The 15401-nt window shown below is 36.6% G+C and overlaps 1 protein-coding gene across 3 annotated transcripts; it reads left to right on the top strand.

The window, feature by feature from the left end:
* Positions 1-541: 541 nt before the first annotated feature.
* LOC113494293 lies at positions 542-14913 on the top strand. 3 transcript variants are annotated; one of them, XM_026872572.1, is made up of 2 exons: positions 542-2254; positions 6427-14913. In XM_026872572.1, the coding sequence occupies exon 2, from the start codon at positions 8697-8699 to the stop codon at positions 10530-10532; it is 1836 nt and encodes a 611-aa protein (XP_026728373.1). In that variant the 5' UTR covers positions 542-2254; positions 6427-8696; the 3' UTR covers positions 10533-14913. The 3 variants fall into 3 exon arrangements, 2 of the variants coding, with proteins under 2 accessions (XP_026728373.1, XP_026728374.1); XM_026872573.1 differs by lacking the exon at positions 542-2254 and having other exon boundaries at positions 8329-8414; positions 8671-14913; XR_003400643.1 differs by lacking the exon at positions 542-2254 and having other exon boundaries at positions 8677-14465; positions 14764-14913.
* Positions 14914-15401: the final 488 nt, after the last annotated feature.

A 15401-nucleotide genomic window follows, 5' to 3' on the forward strand; every position in this document is an offset into this window, starting at 1 on the left:
TTAAATAAAATATTATTGTGAATGTCTGTCTTAGATTCTCAGGGTAGGCAGTGTCTTTTTGTCTTTATGGACTCGCCAGTGACCAGCGTTGCCAGAATGTTACTTTTGTAACATTTTACGTTACTTTTGGCCCTCCAATGTTACTTCCATGTTACACCACACTCAATGTTACTTTTATGTTACTTTTGAGAATTTATACATTCACAAATCTACTTATACATTCACTCGTGTGTATTTATTTCTCAATCTTTCATCCCGCGATCCCGCTTACGTGTGCGAGCGTCGGATGTTTGTTTGTGGATGTGAGAGAGACGACCGGACGGCCGCTCTGCGCTCTCGACGCTCGCTCGCTCGGTCGGTTCGGCGCTTGATTTTCTTCAAATTTCGAAGTTTGTTTATTTATTAAGTATTGTGTTGTTTTGTTTGTGACTTTTATTATAAGTAGTGATTCGGTAAATAGGTAATTATTATGTTTATTATTGTTGTTTTAATCATATATATTATTTCAGTAGTGAAGATCCCTTTTCCGCGCAAATATTGCATCAATCTTATTGTCAGATTTAATGTAAGTAAGATTTATTTATTTTTTTCTTCGCCGCTCCGCGTCACTCACTCACTGCTATTGCCATGCCATTTATGGGGTTGCCAGATACCAAAAAAAAACACAATTTGTACTAAATTGTAGAAATATGAATGTAAAACTTTTCTAAATTTTATTATAGCAATATGTCGTTAACTCGTAATTGTTATTAAAAACATAGTCGTTATAACTTAAAATAGGATTAGTTTTAATGGAACATGAAACTTTTAATTACGCTTAGGAGATATAAGTACTTACAATTTTTCAGGGATGCGTGTTTTTTTTTTACTTGTTTTTAATGCACTAACTTTGTCTATCTCTCTTTTTTACGTATGGTGTGATGATAAATGGAATGATGCATGTTGTGCTGTTGCTTTTACTGTGTTAACAAAATGAACATGTATCTAAAGAAGATGAAGAGGTTTTTAATTGCTAAACCCTCCACATCAAAAACAAGAGAAAACACAGAAAATGTAGAAGAGGTGACTCCTGATGAGGCTTCTCCTGATGAGGCACCGCCGCGAAAAAAAAAACAAGCAAATTTATAATTTTAACGAAAAATGGCTTGAAGACACGGCTTTCAAAAATTGGATCTCGAAACGGGAGCAACAAGCTGGCTCAGTTTCTGCATTTTGTAAAATTTGTAATTGTCACATACTCAACCATAGGCCTGCTCTCGTAAACATTTGAATACCATTAAACATAAACAACATGCTACCGCTATCAGCAAAACAACATCCATACAAGAAGTGCTTAGACCAAAAAAGGAAGAAGAGCTCCAGAAAAGAGCTGAACTCAAACTATGTGCTTTTCTCGCTGAGCATAATTTACCTTTAATGTTGTCCGATCATTTAATTCCGTTCCTAGCTACAACATTTCCTGATTCACCTATAATAAAATCTGTTAAGTTAGGAAGAACGAAAGCAGGAAATATCGTCAAAACAGTACTTGCCCCAATACTGACAGACGAACTTGTATCAAAACTCAAAAGAACAACATTCAGTATAATAATGGACGAAACCACAGACATAAGTGTCAAAAAACAATGCGCACTTGCGGTTATATTTTTTGATGGGGATGAATTAGTCGTTCACACTCAGTTTCTAGACATGTATGAAGTTACCTCGGGAAAAGGGAAAGATCTAACGGATGCTCTATTAAATTGGCTTGATAATAAAAAAATCCCAATAAAAAACTTCGTAGGCTTTGCGTCTGATACCACAAACAGTATGGTCGGAGAACACAATTCAGTGTTTAGTCATTTGAAGGAACGCGTACCACACATTGCATGTGTGAAGTGCAGCTGCCACATGATACATCTTGTGGCTTCCAAGGCATGTCTTAAGCTGCCAAGATTCGTTGAAGACTTTCTTAGAAATGTCGGTGCGCACTTTAACCGCAGCACACTCCGACACGAAAAACTAAAAGAGTTGCAGTTATTTTTCAATGTGGAAGTCCATAAAATATTGAGCCCATCGGTCACAAGATGGTTATCATTAGAGGCTTGTGTAAACAGGGTACTCGAACAGTACGATGTTCTGTCCGCATATTTTAGACTTGAATTGTTAGAAGACCCTAGCAAAATCACGGAAGATATAATTGGGGTACTCGACAATAAATTAACAAAAATTTACTTAGAGTTCATGTCGTTTACATTGGAACAATTTGTAGGAGGTTTTGGAAAAAAGCACTGATATTAGTACTTAAGTTACTGTATTGAAAAATAATAATTGTACAAGAAGTTAATTACAAAACATCTTAGTGGTTAGTCATTACACACGAGAAGCAGAAGTGGCGCCGTGAAGCGGCAAGAATTGGAACTACTCCGATTGCGTTCCAATTCTACCTATAATTCTTACATCCTCCCTGGAACGCAATCCCATATTAGTGACACAATACATATGCTTTTCTACAGTAGTTCCCTTGGTTAAGATATCTGATACATTTTCACAACCCTTAACATAACAAAACTTTAAGTTATTATTAATTACATGATCTTTAATAAAGTGGTAACGAATATCTATATGCTTTGAGCGAGGTAAGTAACAATCATTCGCCGATAACTTGATGGCGCTCTGGTTGTCGCAGTATATGAGCAGAGTATCGGAGCCGCGACCAACTTCAGCCTGCAGCTGCCGTAGCCAGAGAGCTTCCTGCGCCGCGCTCCCCATGGCCATGTATTCCGCTTCTGCTGTGGACAAGGCGATAGTCTGCTGTTTGCGGGAACACCACGATATAGCGCTTCCCTGAAACAGAAAAATATAACCGGTGCACGATTTCCGGTCTCGAGCATCACTTGCCCAGTCTGCGTCACAGTAGCCCGTGATTTTTCTGTTACCACTCTTGGTATATGTAAGTTTGTAGTCTTTAGTCCCTTGCAGGTACCTCATGACTCTTTTTATTGCACTCCAGTGCTCAGACCTCGGTTCTTTATTGAATCTGCTTAGAGCATTGACAACATATGATATGTCAGGTCTGGTTCCTTGAGCAACGTAAAGAAGACTTCCAATAGCCTGTTGGTACGGGCAGTCCATTTCAACTTCAGTATTTTCATTAAATTTTTGTCCAACTTCTACAGGTGTCTTGATAGATTTGCATTCAGACATATTAAATTTTATTAATATTTCTTTGATATATTTTTCTTGATCCAGCATTATGGAATCCTTTGATCGGGTAATATTGAGACCCAAACATTGGCTCACCTCTCCTAGATCCTTCATATTTAATTTCTGCTGTAGTTTTTCCTTTATATTATTAATCGTACTTCTTTGTGAACAGAATAATAATATATCATCAACCCAGATGGCAATGTAAACTCCAATGTTGATGTTAAAGTAAATACAAGGGTCAGTTTTAGATTGTTGAATGCCCATTTCCTTTAAGACTGTGCTTAACTTTGTATTCCACAATCTACTCGCCTGTTTCAAACCATATATTGATTTATTTAAATGACATACCTCATCACCCTTTTTATACATTTCGGGCTGTACCATGTAAATATCTGTGTCTATAGATCCTTGTAGGAATGCAGAAACTGCGTCCATCTGGTATATATACAGGTCTTGCTGTGCAGCTAGAGCAAACAAATATCTAATGGATGTCCATCTTACCACAGGAGAGTATACCTCTTGGAAGTCCACACCCTTCTTTTGTGCATAACCCTTTATGACTAATCTAGCTTTATACTGCATAACTTCACCTTGTTGGTTGGTTTTCCTTTTGAACACCCACTTGTTGGGTAAAGCAATTTTCCCAGGGGGCAGTTTCACCAGATTCCAGGTCTCATTTTCCATTAAAGAATTCATCTCAGCATCCATGGCTTGTTTCCATTCTTTAACTTCTGTGGAAGACAATGCCTCTTTTACTGTCTGAGGATCAGATAAACCAGTATATAAACAGAGCATGCCTTTCTTATCTTTGTTACGTGGTCTCAATGTGATGTTACGAGTTCCTTGTTCCTGAACTGTAATATGCTTCGGTGGGTAACATGTCTCATCAGCATTAGGATCATCAGCTGTGTCAGTCTCATATTCACTACTACTGTCGTTCTCAGCTTCTTCTAAGCTATGCTTATAGTCCACAGGTTGAGAGGAAGAAGCAGCTTCTAACTCCTTTGACTGGTCATCAGGCTTTGACCCCTCTGACGATCCCAACCTGTCTTCTTCAGTTGAACGAGCTGAAATCAGAAATTCATCACACAGACCAGGTTTTTCAAAAAATATAACATCTCTACTCTTCATTATCTGATGTGTTTTAGGATGCATGACACGGTATCCCTTTGTTCTCTCACAATAACCTACAAATATCATTTTTTCCGATTTCTTGTCCCACTTTTGTCTTCTCTCCTTAGGTACATGCACCATTGTTTCGGAACCAAATATTCTCATATGAGATAATTCTGGCTTGCGACCTGTCCACATTTGGTACGGAGTGGTATTGTCAAGTGCCTTGGTGGGGGACCGATTTATGATATATGCAGCTGTGGCAACGGCTTCAGCCCAAACAGGTTTCTCTAAATTTGCGTTAGATATCATACATCTAGCCTTTTCCACAAGTGTCCTGTTCATTCTTTCTGACAATCCATTCTGCTGCGGGGTATATGGTGCTGATGTCTGATGTGTAATTCCACAATCAGCTAAGTATCTCTCGAAATTGCCGTTGCAGTATTCTTTTCCATTGTCTGTCCTTAACATTTTAATTTTTGAATCAAGCTGGTTCTCTACATATCTTTTATAATCTTTAAATATTTCTAAAATACTTAGCTTATCCTTTGTGAAATATACATGCACCATCCTGGTATAATCATCTATGAAATTAATAAAGTATCGCATACCTCCATACGATGCATTCTCCATTGGTCCACACAGGTCCGAGTGTATTAATTCCAATGGTTTTGTTGCTCTGGTGCCAACTTGCTTAAAAGGCAACCTTGCCTGCTTTCCCTCACAGCAGCTTGAACATTGCAACCTTACTTGTTTATTTTGATCTAGCACCACCCCGTCAGCATAATTTGGTAACTTTTGTAGATCTGTAACATTTAAATGTGCCATCCGAAGATGCCACAGTCTTATATTATTAGAACTTACAAGACTGGAAGCCAAATGAACAGTTTCCTCCTTTGACTGCATATCCAAAACATAAAGTTTATTATTCAGTGTAGCTGAGCATATGAACTTTCCATTTGCATCATTGACATTGCAACCCTTTTCATTGAAGATCACTCTGTACCCACTCTTTGTAATAGTGCTCACTGACATCAAATTGGCTGCAAGTCCAGGTACATATAACACATTTTTCAGCTGTATTGTACCTCCTTGTAAAATGTTCAGATTTATTTCACCGGTACCTTCTACGGACAGCGGCTCACTGTTAGCAACTGTTATACTCTTGACAGATGGCGCTCTTAGATTGTACATCCATTCTTTATTGCCACACATATGCATGGATGCTCCGGAATCTACATACCATTGTTTCTTAATTTCGCCGGCAGTTGCTGAAAATGCCGCAGCAAAACTGGAATTCTCTTGCTTATGTGACTCTCTTTTTCCTTTTCCTGTACAGTATTTTGCTAAATGCCCATAGCCATTGCAGTTGTAACACCGGGGACCCTTGGTTGGCTTCGACTTATGTGCATTAAACTTTCCCTTCTTAGTATGTGAGTAAAGTGCATTATTTGTATCTGAAGAAACTATCTCTTGTAAAAGCTTGGTCTTAATAAGGTCTGCGCTGATTGTGACTCCTGAATTTTCGAGTCCCATGATCATAGGTTTGTACCGATCAGGTAGACCGGCCAACATTAAAGTACCCAGCCACTCGTCATTAACGTCAAAATCTATGTTGCGTAATTTATGTGCTGCGTTCATAATTTTACTCACATATTCCTCGATGCCACTGCTAGACTCTAGCGATGTGTTAATAAGTTCTTTGAGTAAACCCACTTTTCTGGTGAGTCCGTTATCATCGAATGCTTTGTGTAGATTGGTCCATACCTCTGTCGCGGTCTTACAATCCTGTATGTGTACGTAATTTTGAGAATTTACTAATAGGATCAGTTTGGACTTGGCCAAGATATCCTTTGCCGGCTCAACTACTTGTCCTTTCTTGGGTTCTACACAATTCCATAAGCCCTCGTGTTCGAGATACGTTCTTGCGGTGAACTTCCAGGTGGCAAAATTGTCGCGGCCGTTCAATTTTTCCAGATTGAACATGTGCGAATGTGAATTCATCATGACCACGTTTTTCTGTTCAACTTAACCTCACAATATTTAACACGTTTTCTACCGGAGAAACTTCGTACTTTCTGATATTACTTTATTTCCGAACCACGCTCTGCTACCATGTAGGAGGTTTTGGAAAAAAGCACTGATATTAGTACTTAAGTTACTGTATTGAAAAATAATAATTGTACAAGAAGTTAATTACAAAACATCTTAGTGGTTAGTCATTACACACGAGAAGCAGAAGTGGCGCCGTGAAGCGGCAAGAATTGGAACTACTCCGATTGCGTTCCAATTCTACCTATAATTCTTACACAATTTAATGACTTTAACAGATTGTTTCAAACAGAAAAACCGTTGCTCCACCGACTAAAACCAGAGACACATAAACTTATAAAAACCATAGCCAACAATTACATGAACTTCAGTTATTGCAAAACAACCGATGCATATAAAATAGAATACGCCAACCCAAGATTTTTTGTGCCCCTTGAAAAAATATATTTAGGTATAGCTGCACAGTCGTCCATTGATGAACTTTCAAAAGAAATACCAGAACCAAAAACGGTAATAACGGATTTCAAGAGAACTTGTCTCAATTTTTATATTGAAACCATAAAACAGATAGTAAGTACAACGTTTCGATTTTTCTGACCCGTTATACGGTATTTTAGATGTGGTTGAACCAAGCGTTGCTCAAAAATTTGAAGTAAAGGATTTGTCAAATGTTTTGAAGAGATTCCCAAGTGTTAAAGAGGATGTAAATGAAATGGAGCTTCTAAAAGAATGGAAAAAACATGCTTTCCTGGACCGCAACGATTTAGGTTTGAGTCAAAATCTGGAAGTGGAAGGAAGGAAGTGGAAGTGGAATATTGGAAACAAATTTTAAAGCTAAAGGATATAGCCGGTACTGAAATGTTCCCAAATTTAAAAAAGATTGTAGGGCTCTTGCTTGTTTTGCCTTTTTCCAATGTTTGCGTGGAAAGAATTTTCAGCCAGCTTAAATTAATAAAATGCGAAAACCGGAATAGACTGAGCACTGAAACTATTTCTTCTTTGATGGCAACAAAAGCCAACATACAAAACGCCTTAAAATTTGAGCCTTCTAAAAGAATGATGCATGCAAAAGTAGCATATAGCAAGACTGGTGAAGGTATTAACTGTTATTTAACTAATTTACACAAAATTTAATATCAAAAAGTTATAAGCAACATTTTTTTATTTCTGCAATACTAAAATAAACGCTTTTTTCAGGTTCCACCAGTTCCAATTAGCTTTCTTTGGAATATTTAGTCATTTTAAGCTAAAATGAATTATTATCTCTCTATTGTTGTGTATGTGAATCACAGGCACGACGAAGATTTAAATCAGGTTAGTATTGAAAGGCATTCTTAAAATGGTTGGTTGATATATTTAATTTAATTAATTAAATACACGTTTTTGATTTTATTTATTTTTCTAGCATCACCAGTCGATTATTAGATCAAAAAACAATTATTAGCCACGAGATTAGCTACACTTATGACTGAAAATACAAGTCATGTATTCATTGATGACAAAGCAGGTTGGTATTGAACGACATTCCTAAACTATGAATAACTAATATATTATGTAGATACAAATATCTGACTGTTACATTTTTATTTTCAGCATCGCCAGTCGATTGTTCGATCAACAATAATTACGAATTGTTAAGTTTAATAAAGGGGCGGAAACTTTTTATAGTTTTTTTATATTCATTGATGACAAAGCAGGTTGGTATTGAACGACATTCATAAATTGATCGGTACTTTACATAGATATAAATACCTAACTGACTGTTACCTTTTTTCTTTTCAGCGTCAACAGTCGATTATGCGATCAACAACACAATTATTACAAATTTTTACTTTTTAAGTAATTTTTACGCGATAATTCTCTCAGTGTACGTATTTTGCCAGTTTCCACAAAAAAAAAAGACAATGTTACTTTTTCTGACAAAATGTTACTTTTTGATCTGTCTCGTGTAACTTTTGACTATCGGCCACTGGCAACACTGCCAGTGACGTACACGGCCACGGCGGGAGCGGCCGCTTGCTTGTTTTGGCGCGAAATCACGTCGTCACCTAAATATCAATGTAAGTAATTCTAGTATATTTATGCATTTACATTTGAATGGTATTCAACGATAAAAGTAGTACTTGATTGTTATTCGTAAAATAGTAGAATATTATTAAATATTTTAAATAATTTTAGTAGGTATCACGTAATGAACGCAAATGTCTGTCCCTTAGCACCGGACACTAAGTAGTCCCTTAGCGCCGGACAGTAAACATATTAATATTTCTTGTCAGAATTTACGTCATTTATTCTAATTATTTAATTTTATTTTAGAGTATAGAAGAAAGAAGATTATAAAAATGGAAGAGAAGAAAAAGAAAGGATCTTGGGAGTCACAGAGCTTACAAACTGCTATTGATAAGGTTTTGTCAAAAAAACTGAGTGTGAGACAAGCTGCAATGCAATATAATATTCCTAAAAGCACTATACATGATAAAATAAAGGCCATAAATCGAGGAGAAGAAGTAACAATGAAACCAAAGTTAGGTAGGTTCACTAGCACCTTCTCAGCAGAGTATGAACAAGTCTTGGTGGACCATATTAAAGATTTATCGAATAGATGCATGCCTCTCATGAAAAAGGAGTTTCTAAAATTAGCGTACGACTTAGCTGAAACCATGAAGATTCCTCATCGATTTAATAAAGAAAAAGGCAGTGCTGGTAAACATTTTTACTACGACTTCATGAAAAAGCATTCTGACATTTCGTTGAGAGCACCGGAATCGACAAGCATGATGCGCGCCGTAGGATTTAACAAACCACAAGTGGATATTTTCTACGACAACCTTGAGAAGCTGATGCAACAGTACAAATTCACACCCTCAAGAATTTATAACTGTGATGAAACTGGTGTCAGTTGCGTGCACAAACATCAAAAAGTTCTCGCTCCGAAAGCAATCCGTCAAGTAGGTAAGCTCACGTCTGCTGAGAGAGGCAAAAACATCACAGTTTTGTTCTGTATGAGTGCTAACGGTCACTACATACCCCCATTTTTCGTATTTCCTAGGCAACGAATGAATGAAAGGCTAATGATGAATGCTCCAGGAGAGAGCATCGGTGTGGCCCAGCCAAAAGGGTGGATGAATAGTGACTTTTTTTTACAATACCTAAGAATATTCATGAAACACACGCAACCAACCAAAGAGAACCCTGTGCTGCTTCTACTGGATGGCCATTGTAGCCACAAGACATTGGCGGTAATCAATTTTTGCAGAGAGAATCATATTCACTTGATGAGTTCACCACCACACACTACGCACAAGCTCCAGCCTCTGGACAGGACATTTATGAAGCCTTTTAAAGATGCATACAGTCAACGATGCGACTTGTGGATGAGAACAAATGCTGGACGTCGGATAACGGATTACGACATTGCTGGTTTGGTCAAAGATGCATTTATAAAAGTAGCTCGACTGGATATTGCAGTATCTGGATTCAAATGCACTGGAATCCATCCATTTGACAGACATTTATTTTCTGACATAGACTATTTGGCTGCAGATATGACCAATATACCACTAGAACAAACAGAAACTTCATCGAACGCACTAAACAACGAACAAGCTGTCGTGATATCAAACTCAATCGTAGAAGAGCAAATGAAAGAATCTGAACAATCTATTAGTGAGCCTATAAACACAAGTCCCAAACCGTCGACAAGTTCTGCTCCCGATCTTGTTCAGATAATCCATAACTTATCACCATTGCCTGACGCAGCAAAAAAACGAACAGCAGCTCGAAAAAGAAAGAGTGAACGAAGTGAAATTTTAACTTCATCGCCATATAAAAAATTGGCAGAAGAAAAAGAAAATGAAAAGAACACGAAAGATAAAAAGAAGGAAATAAAATCTAAGATTGAAGTAGCATTGGGAGGTAAAGGAAAGCAAACCAAAGGAAAGAGCGTAGACAAAAGAAAAGAAGCGACAAAGGTGAAACCTAATGAAAAGAAAAGAAGGGAAGTAGAACCATTGACTGAAATATCTAACACAAACAAAACAATTTGCGTAGTTTGCTTAGAAACCTCTGAGGAAGACTGGATCCAGTGCTCATCCTGTCTTGGGTGGGTACATGAAGCATGTGCAGACATTCCAGAGTCTGGAGATGGCTACATATGTGATCGATGCAGGTTGTTTTGAAATGTCCGGTGCTACGGGTATGGCACAAATATACGTCCGGTACTAGGTGCCACTTTTAAAAATTATATTTTTTGTTACCAAAGTTTGATTGATGGTATTAATTATATTTAAGCAGAGGTTGCATTTTTGTTAATTTAATTTGATTTCTAACTTTGTTATCTAATATAAGTCGTATTTGAATAAACATTTTTTTAAATATTCTTTGTTTTATTTATAAATAACCTTAGGTGTCCGCCACTGGGGGACTTCCCCCTAAGCTTCGCTGGAGATCAACACCAGACAGATGTCGATTTCGATACTTTCCAAAAAACCTTTGGTAAACTCGCCGTACACGTTGACTTAGCCCTTGTTGCAGCAAAGCTACAACTTGGGCCGACTCAGCTTCAGTAGTGTCCATTATTTTTTGTCAAAGTAATCAAACTACAGCTAACTCAACGTTATTTAAAAGAAATCCCTACAAAAATCAGTTTCGAACTGAAATAACGGATTGAATTTGTTCTGACGTAAAACCACTAAATCAGCACTTAACAGTATTTCTTCTAAGAAATTGTTAAGTACCTTCAGGTGTAACAAGGTTTACGACAAACAAGATGTCAAACATCATTATCCGACCCTTAAAACAAAAAACAAACGCGTGAAACAGCTTATCAGTGAAACAATCGAAAAATATTAAACAAAAAGTGGATGGGTCGATTTTTTTGATGACCAGTGTATCTATAGTCGAGGGGGCATTACATACGTGCGATATTGTGTCTTAGGGTGAAGCGATGTAATTTTATGAGTTGTGAGTCGCGTATTTCCGGTCACTTATTTTACGTGCAACTGAATTTCTGTTGAGCTGCCAGACGAACGTAATTTATTCAGGTACTATCGAGCGTTGATACGGGGTGTTTGTGTCATCAAGTGCGATGGATCCACTGAAATTATTGTGCATTTATGAAGCATATTCAGAAGATACTATTCAAAAGATGATACCAGAAGAAGAAGCTGGGTAAACCCACTCAATAGTGAGAGGCTGATATGTGGACAGTTCCATACATTATATGAACGTGTATGTGCAAATCCAGATATGTTTAAAAACTACTACCATGTGCCATTACATATTTTTCAAGAATTATTAACCTTACATAAAACCTTTCATTACCAAATCGGACACAAATATGAGACTAGCCATCGCCCAGAGGAAAGATTAATAATAACACTCAATTTAATTTAATTATTGAAATAAATGGAGGCCAAATTGATAATTTACCTGTTGATTTGTTAAGTGATAACCAGAGTTCACAGAAATTAGCATGTAATCCTTTATTTAATAGACGAACAAAAGATATAGATGATCGGTATCATCGGAGACAATACAACCCTATGAAACCTAATAAATGGGGATTCAAGAACGTAGTACGCACTGGTGCGTCTGGAATTGTCTATGATATATTCGCACAAGTATGAAATTTGTTAATCCGTCGTCAACTTGAAATCTTTTGTGTAGGCCATTATTAACTCCTGTCATTACAGAGGAGTTGTCGGTACCTATACCGATTAAGTTTTGAATATTTAATTGATGGTCCTTTAATGTGAGAACAATTGCGTCAGCTAAACCTTTGGCATCGGCTTTTTCAATCGATGTCAGAGACAAAAATGTTGACACGATTTCTTTTTGTGTTCCGCTAAAGTATCGTATTGCTATTCCCAAATATTTTGAGAAGCTGACATCAGTAGACTCGTCTAGCAGAAGACTGAATTTTTGCTCATCAATGTCAGATTTCAAAACTTCCTTGAAATGTGGCCCCAGTACTTCACTTACATTTTGAACATTTTGTTCGGTGTATTTGCATGTCCTGGGTGGATTTCGAATCAGATTTTTGTTTTTACATGGTTTACTTAGATGGTCCACTGTTAGAACTGAACAATGTTCAACAATAGTGATGGGTAACTCATCATTTTTATAAGAGGTTCAGGGAGTACCTCATTTTACGGCGCGAGGTCTATAAATAAAGACACTAGTGTTGCTACACCTCTTTCACCTGCGACTCCATCTACGTCTCAAGCTCAAGGTGAGTCGTCTTCCGCCTGCACCGATGGTTCCACTCAATTTATACCAGCAATTCCTGTTCCGAATAGTCGTCCTTTAGATTTTAATAAAAATAAATCAATCAATATTTTGCAAAACCGCTGTCCTTGAAGAAATCTGAAACCCTTAATAAGTTGCTCCTACTAATGATTGTCAAAAATTATTTGCCTTTTACAATCTTCGAAAACGATTCATTTAGAGCATTTATAAAAGAGTTATGCCCTTCGTATGTTGTTCCATCTAGAAAAACGCTAGCAAAAGCGTTATTACAAAATTTTTATAAAATCGTAAAAGAAGATGTGACGAAATTACTAGGACAAGCGGAATATATTGCCCTAACCAGGATGCTTTCACTTCTGCTTCTCATAATCAGTATGTTGCCGTAACAGCACATTTTGTTGAAAACAACAATATTAAGGCGGTAATGTTAGAATGCATTCCAGACGCACAACGCCATACCGCACAGAACTTAGCTGATTTAATAAAAAAAATGCACTGAATGGAATGTTATGGAAAAAGTAGTGTCAGTTACTGCTGACAATGCTAATAACATACAAGCTGCCATTTCTCTATTAAAATTGAAGCAAGTACCGTGTTTTGCTCACACATTAAATTTAATCGTTCAAACAGGTTTATCGGAAATTAAGGTAACTCAAATGAAGGTTAAAACCATAATAGAACTTTTCCAAAGAAGTGTTTTGGCTAGTGAGCGCCTAACTGCCATGCAAAAGCAGCTGGGGGATAAACAGCTGACGGTAAAACAAGACGTCATAACACGGTGTAACTCGACCTTCTATAAGTTCGAGAGGATTTTAGATAAAAGAAGTGTGATTTCCACCATTGCCACCGATTATCCCAACACGCCAAATTTGACCCCCGACGACATAGAAATTTTGTCGAAATGTTGTGATTTTTTAAGACCCTTTAAATCCGTAACTGAAATTATGAGCGCAGAAAAGCATGTTACTGTATCACAAATTATAGTTTTAGCAAATTTGCTCAAAAAAAAGTGTGAGGCGTTTACTCAAGACTTAAATTCCCCCAAACAGTAATGCAAATGGCCATGCGATTCGCTACTGATATTTCGACACGCTTTAGAAATGTAGAAGATAATAAATTATTTGCCGTAAGTACATTTCTAGACCCACGATTTAAGGCATATGGTTTTCCTGATGAGAAAAAAAGTAGTGTCGATAATGCAAAAAAATATTTAACTAACATAGCATCGCTTTCTGAAAATATTTCAGAAAGCGATAACAATATACAAAAGCCTTCAATATGGGATGAATTTGATTTAAAAGTTGTAGATGCTATTAACCCTTTGACCGCCAAGGACGCTTTAAAGCGTCATTCAATAACTTGATCGAGACGCCAATGACGTCTTAAAGCGTCCATCGCATTTCAACTTTTAATGACGAATAATCCTTAGCTAATGTAATTTTTTTTAATCAGGAACATTTAAAACTCTTCTTATTGACTTCGACTACTATAATTATGCATTAAAACATTGAGCTATAGTATAATTGGACACATAATACTAAAAAATAAACTCATCAAAAAATTTACTTATAAAGTTACACCCACGGCGCCAACGACGCCTTAAAGCGTCGACTAGTGTTGTGACTACCTCCGAATGGAAAATAAAAAATATAATAGGTAGGTAGTTTCAAAAATGGTGCCAGTCAAGCTTTTTACGTTATATATATATATATATTTACACTAACCGTCGAAAGCGAGGCGTGTAAACGGCTCTGTGTATTTTTGGTTCCGCTGTACAGACGTAATAGTGACAACCATATTATTATTACTGTTTCCGCATAAATTTGAAGCTGCGCTTTGAACCGTAATGGAGAAGAAGACTGGTAAGTTTACGTTCTTTTTCTTTGATTTAAATTGATTTAATAAAAATATAATCAGCACAGTATGTACCGCCTTTGCTTGAAAAATTATTATTTTTCGAGTCAAAATATTTCATAATTTTGTAATAGGGTAGTGTCCCACCATTCGAATGTCAATACATCAAAAGAGAGATAATGTTATAAATAAAATTCCTAACCCTTAGACTACTTAAGTACAACCGACATGTGTAACGTATTAATTAAACATGATTTTACGTAAAAAAATATATTATTATTTATATCGCCTATTGATTTTACACAGATTTAAAGCGCCCAAGAGAGCACATGCCTGCATATTTACCGGATACGAAAAAAATATGTAGTAATTTGAAACGCAAAAGGCGAGATACGAGATTTTGGTGCGAAATTTGTAAAGTGCCTCTTTGTGTTACATGTTCCCGTGAGTACCATGTTACCAAGAAAAAAAAATACTGCACTAACGCATATAAATATCGACAACTATCAATAAATCTATCATCACCTCACTGTTTATTTTACGTTTTAATCACAAAATTACCCCTCTCCTTCGCCATTGACGCTTTAAAGCGTCCACTAGTTACGGGAAAATAAGGTAATGAGTTAACTTTTTCTTGTTGCTAATTCAATATTTATAGAGGCATATATACTTAATAATGATAAACCAAATGTTTATTAGTTCATCACAAGTAAAAATTCAGTTGAATAAGCATTATTTGTATTTGTAAGACCATGCATAAGCAAAATGTATCGATATTTTGTCGATTTACGTTTCCCATCACTATTTTTTTGTAGGTATAATACAACGAATTTATTGCTTGGCGTAGGGAGCACAGTTTTTTATTAAGAGCGTGGCGGTCAAAGGGTTAAAAAGCAAAACCCGACCTCAGCTGCTATCATAGAAGTTGATAAATATTTCGATGA

This window comes from Trichoplusia ni, chromosome 5 (assembly GCF_003590095.1).
Source record: "Trichoplusia ni isolate ovarian cell line Hi5 chromosome 5, tn1, whole genome shotgun sequence".
Taxonomy (NCBI): domain Eukaryota; kingdom Metazoa; phylum Arthropoda; class Insecta; order Lepidoptera; family Noctuidae; genus Trichoplusia; species Trichoplusia ni.

Coding starts and splice junctions, on each gene's coding strand:
- LOC113494293 (XM_026872572.1), top strand. CDS start 8,697: ATGGAAGAGAAGAAAAAGAAAGGATCTTGGGAGTCACAGAGCTTACAA.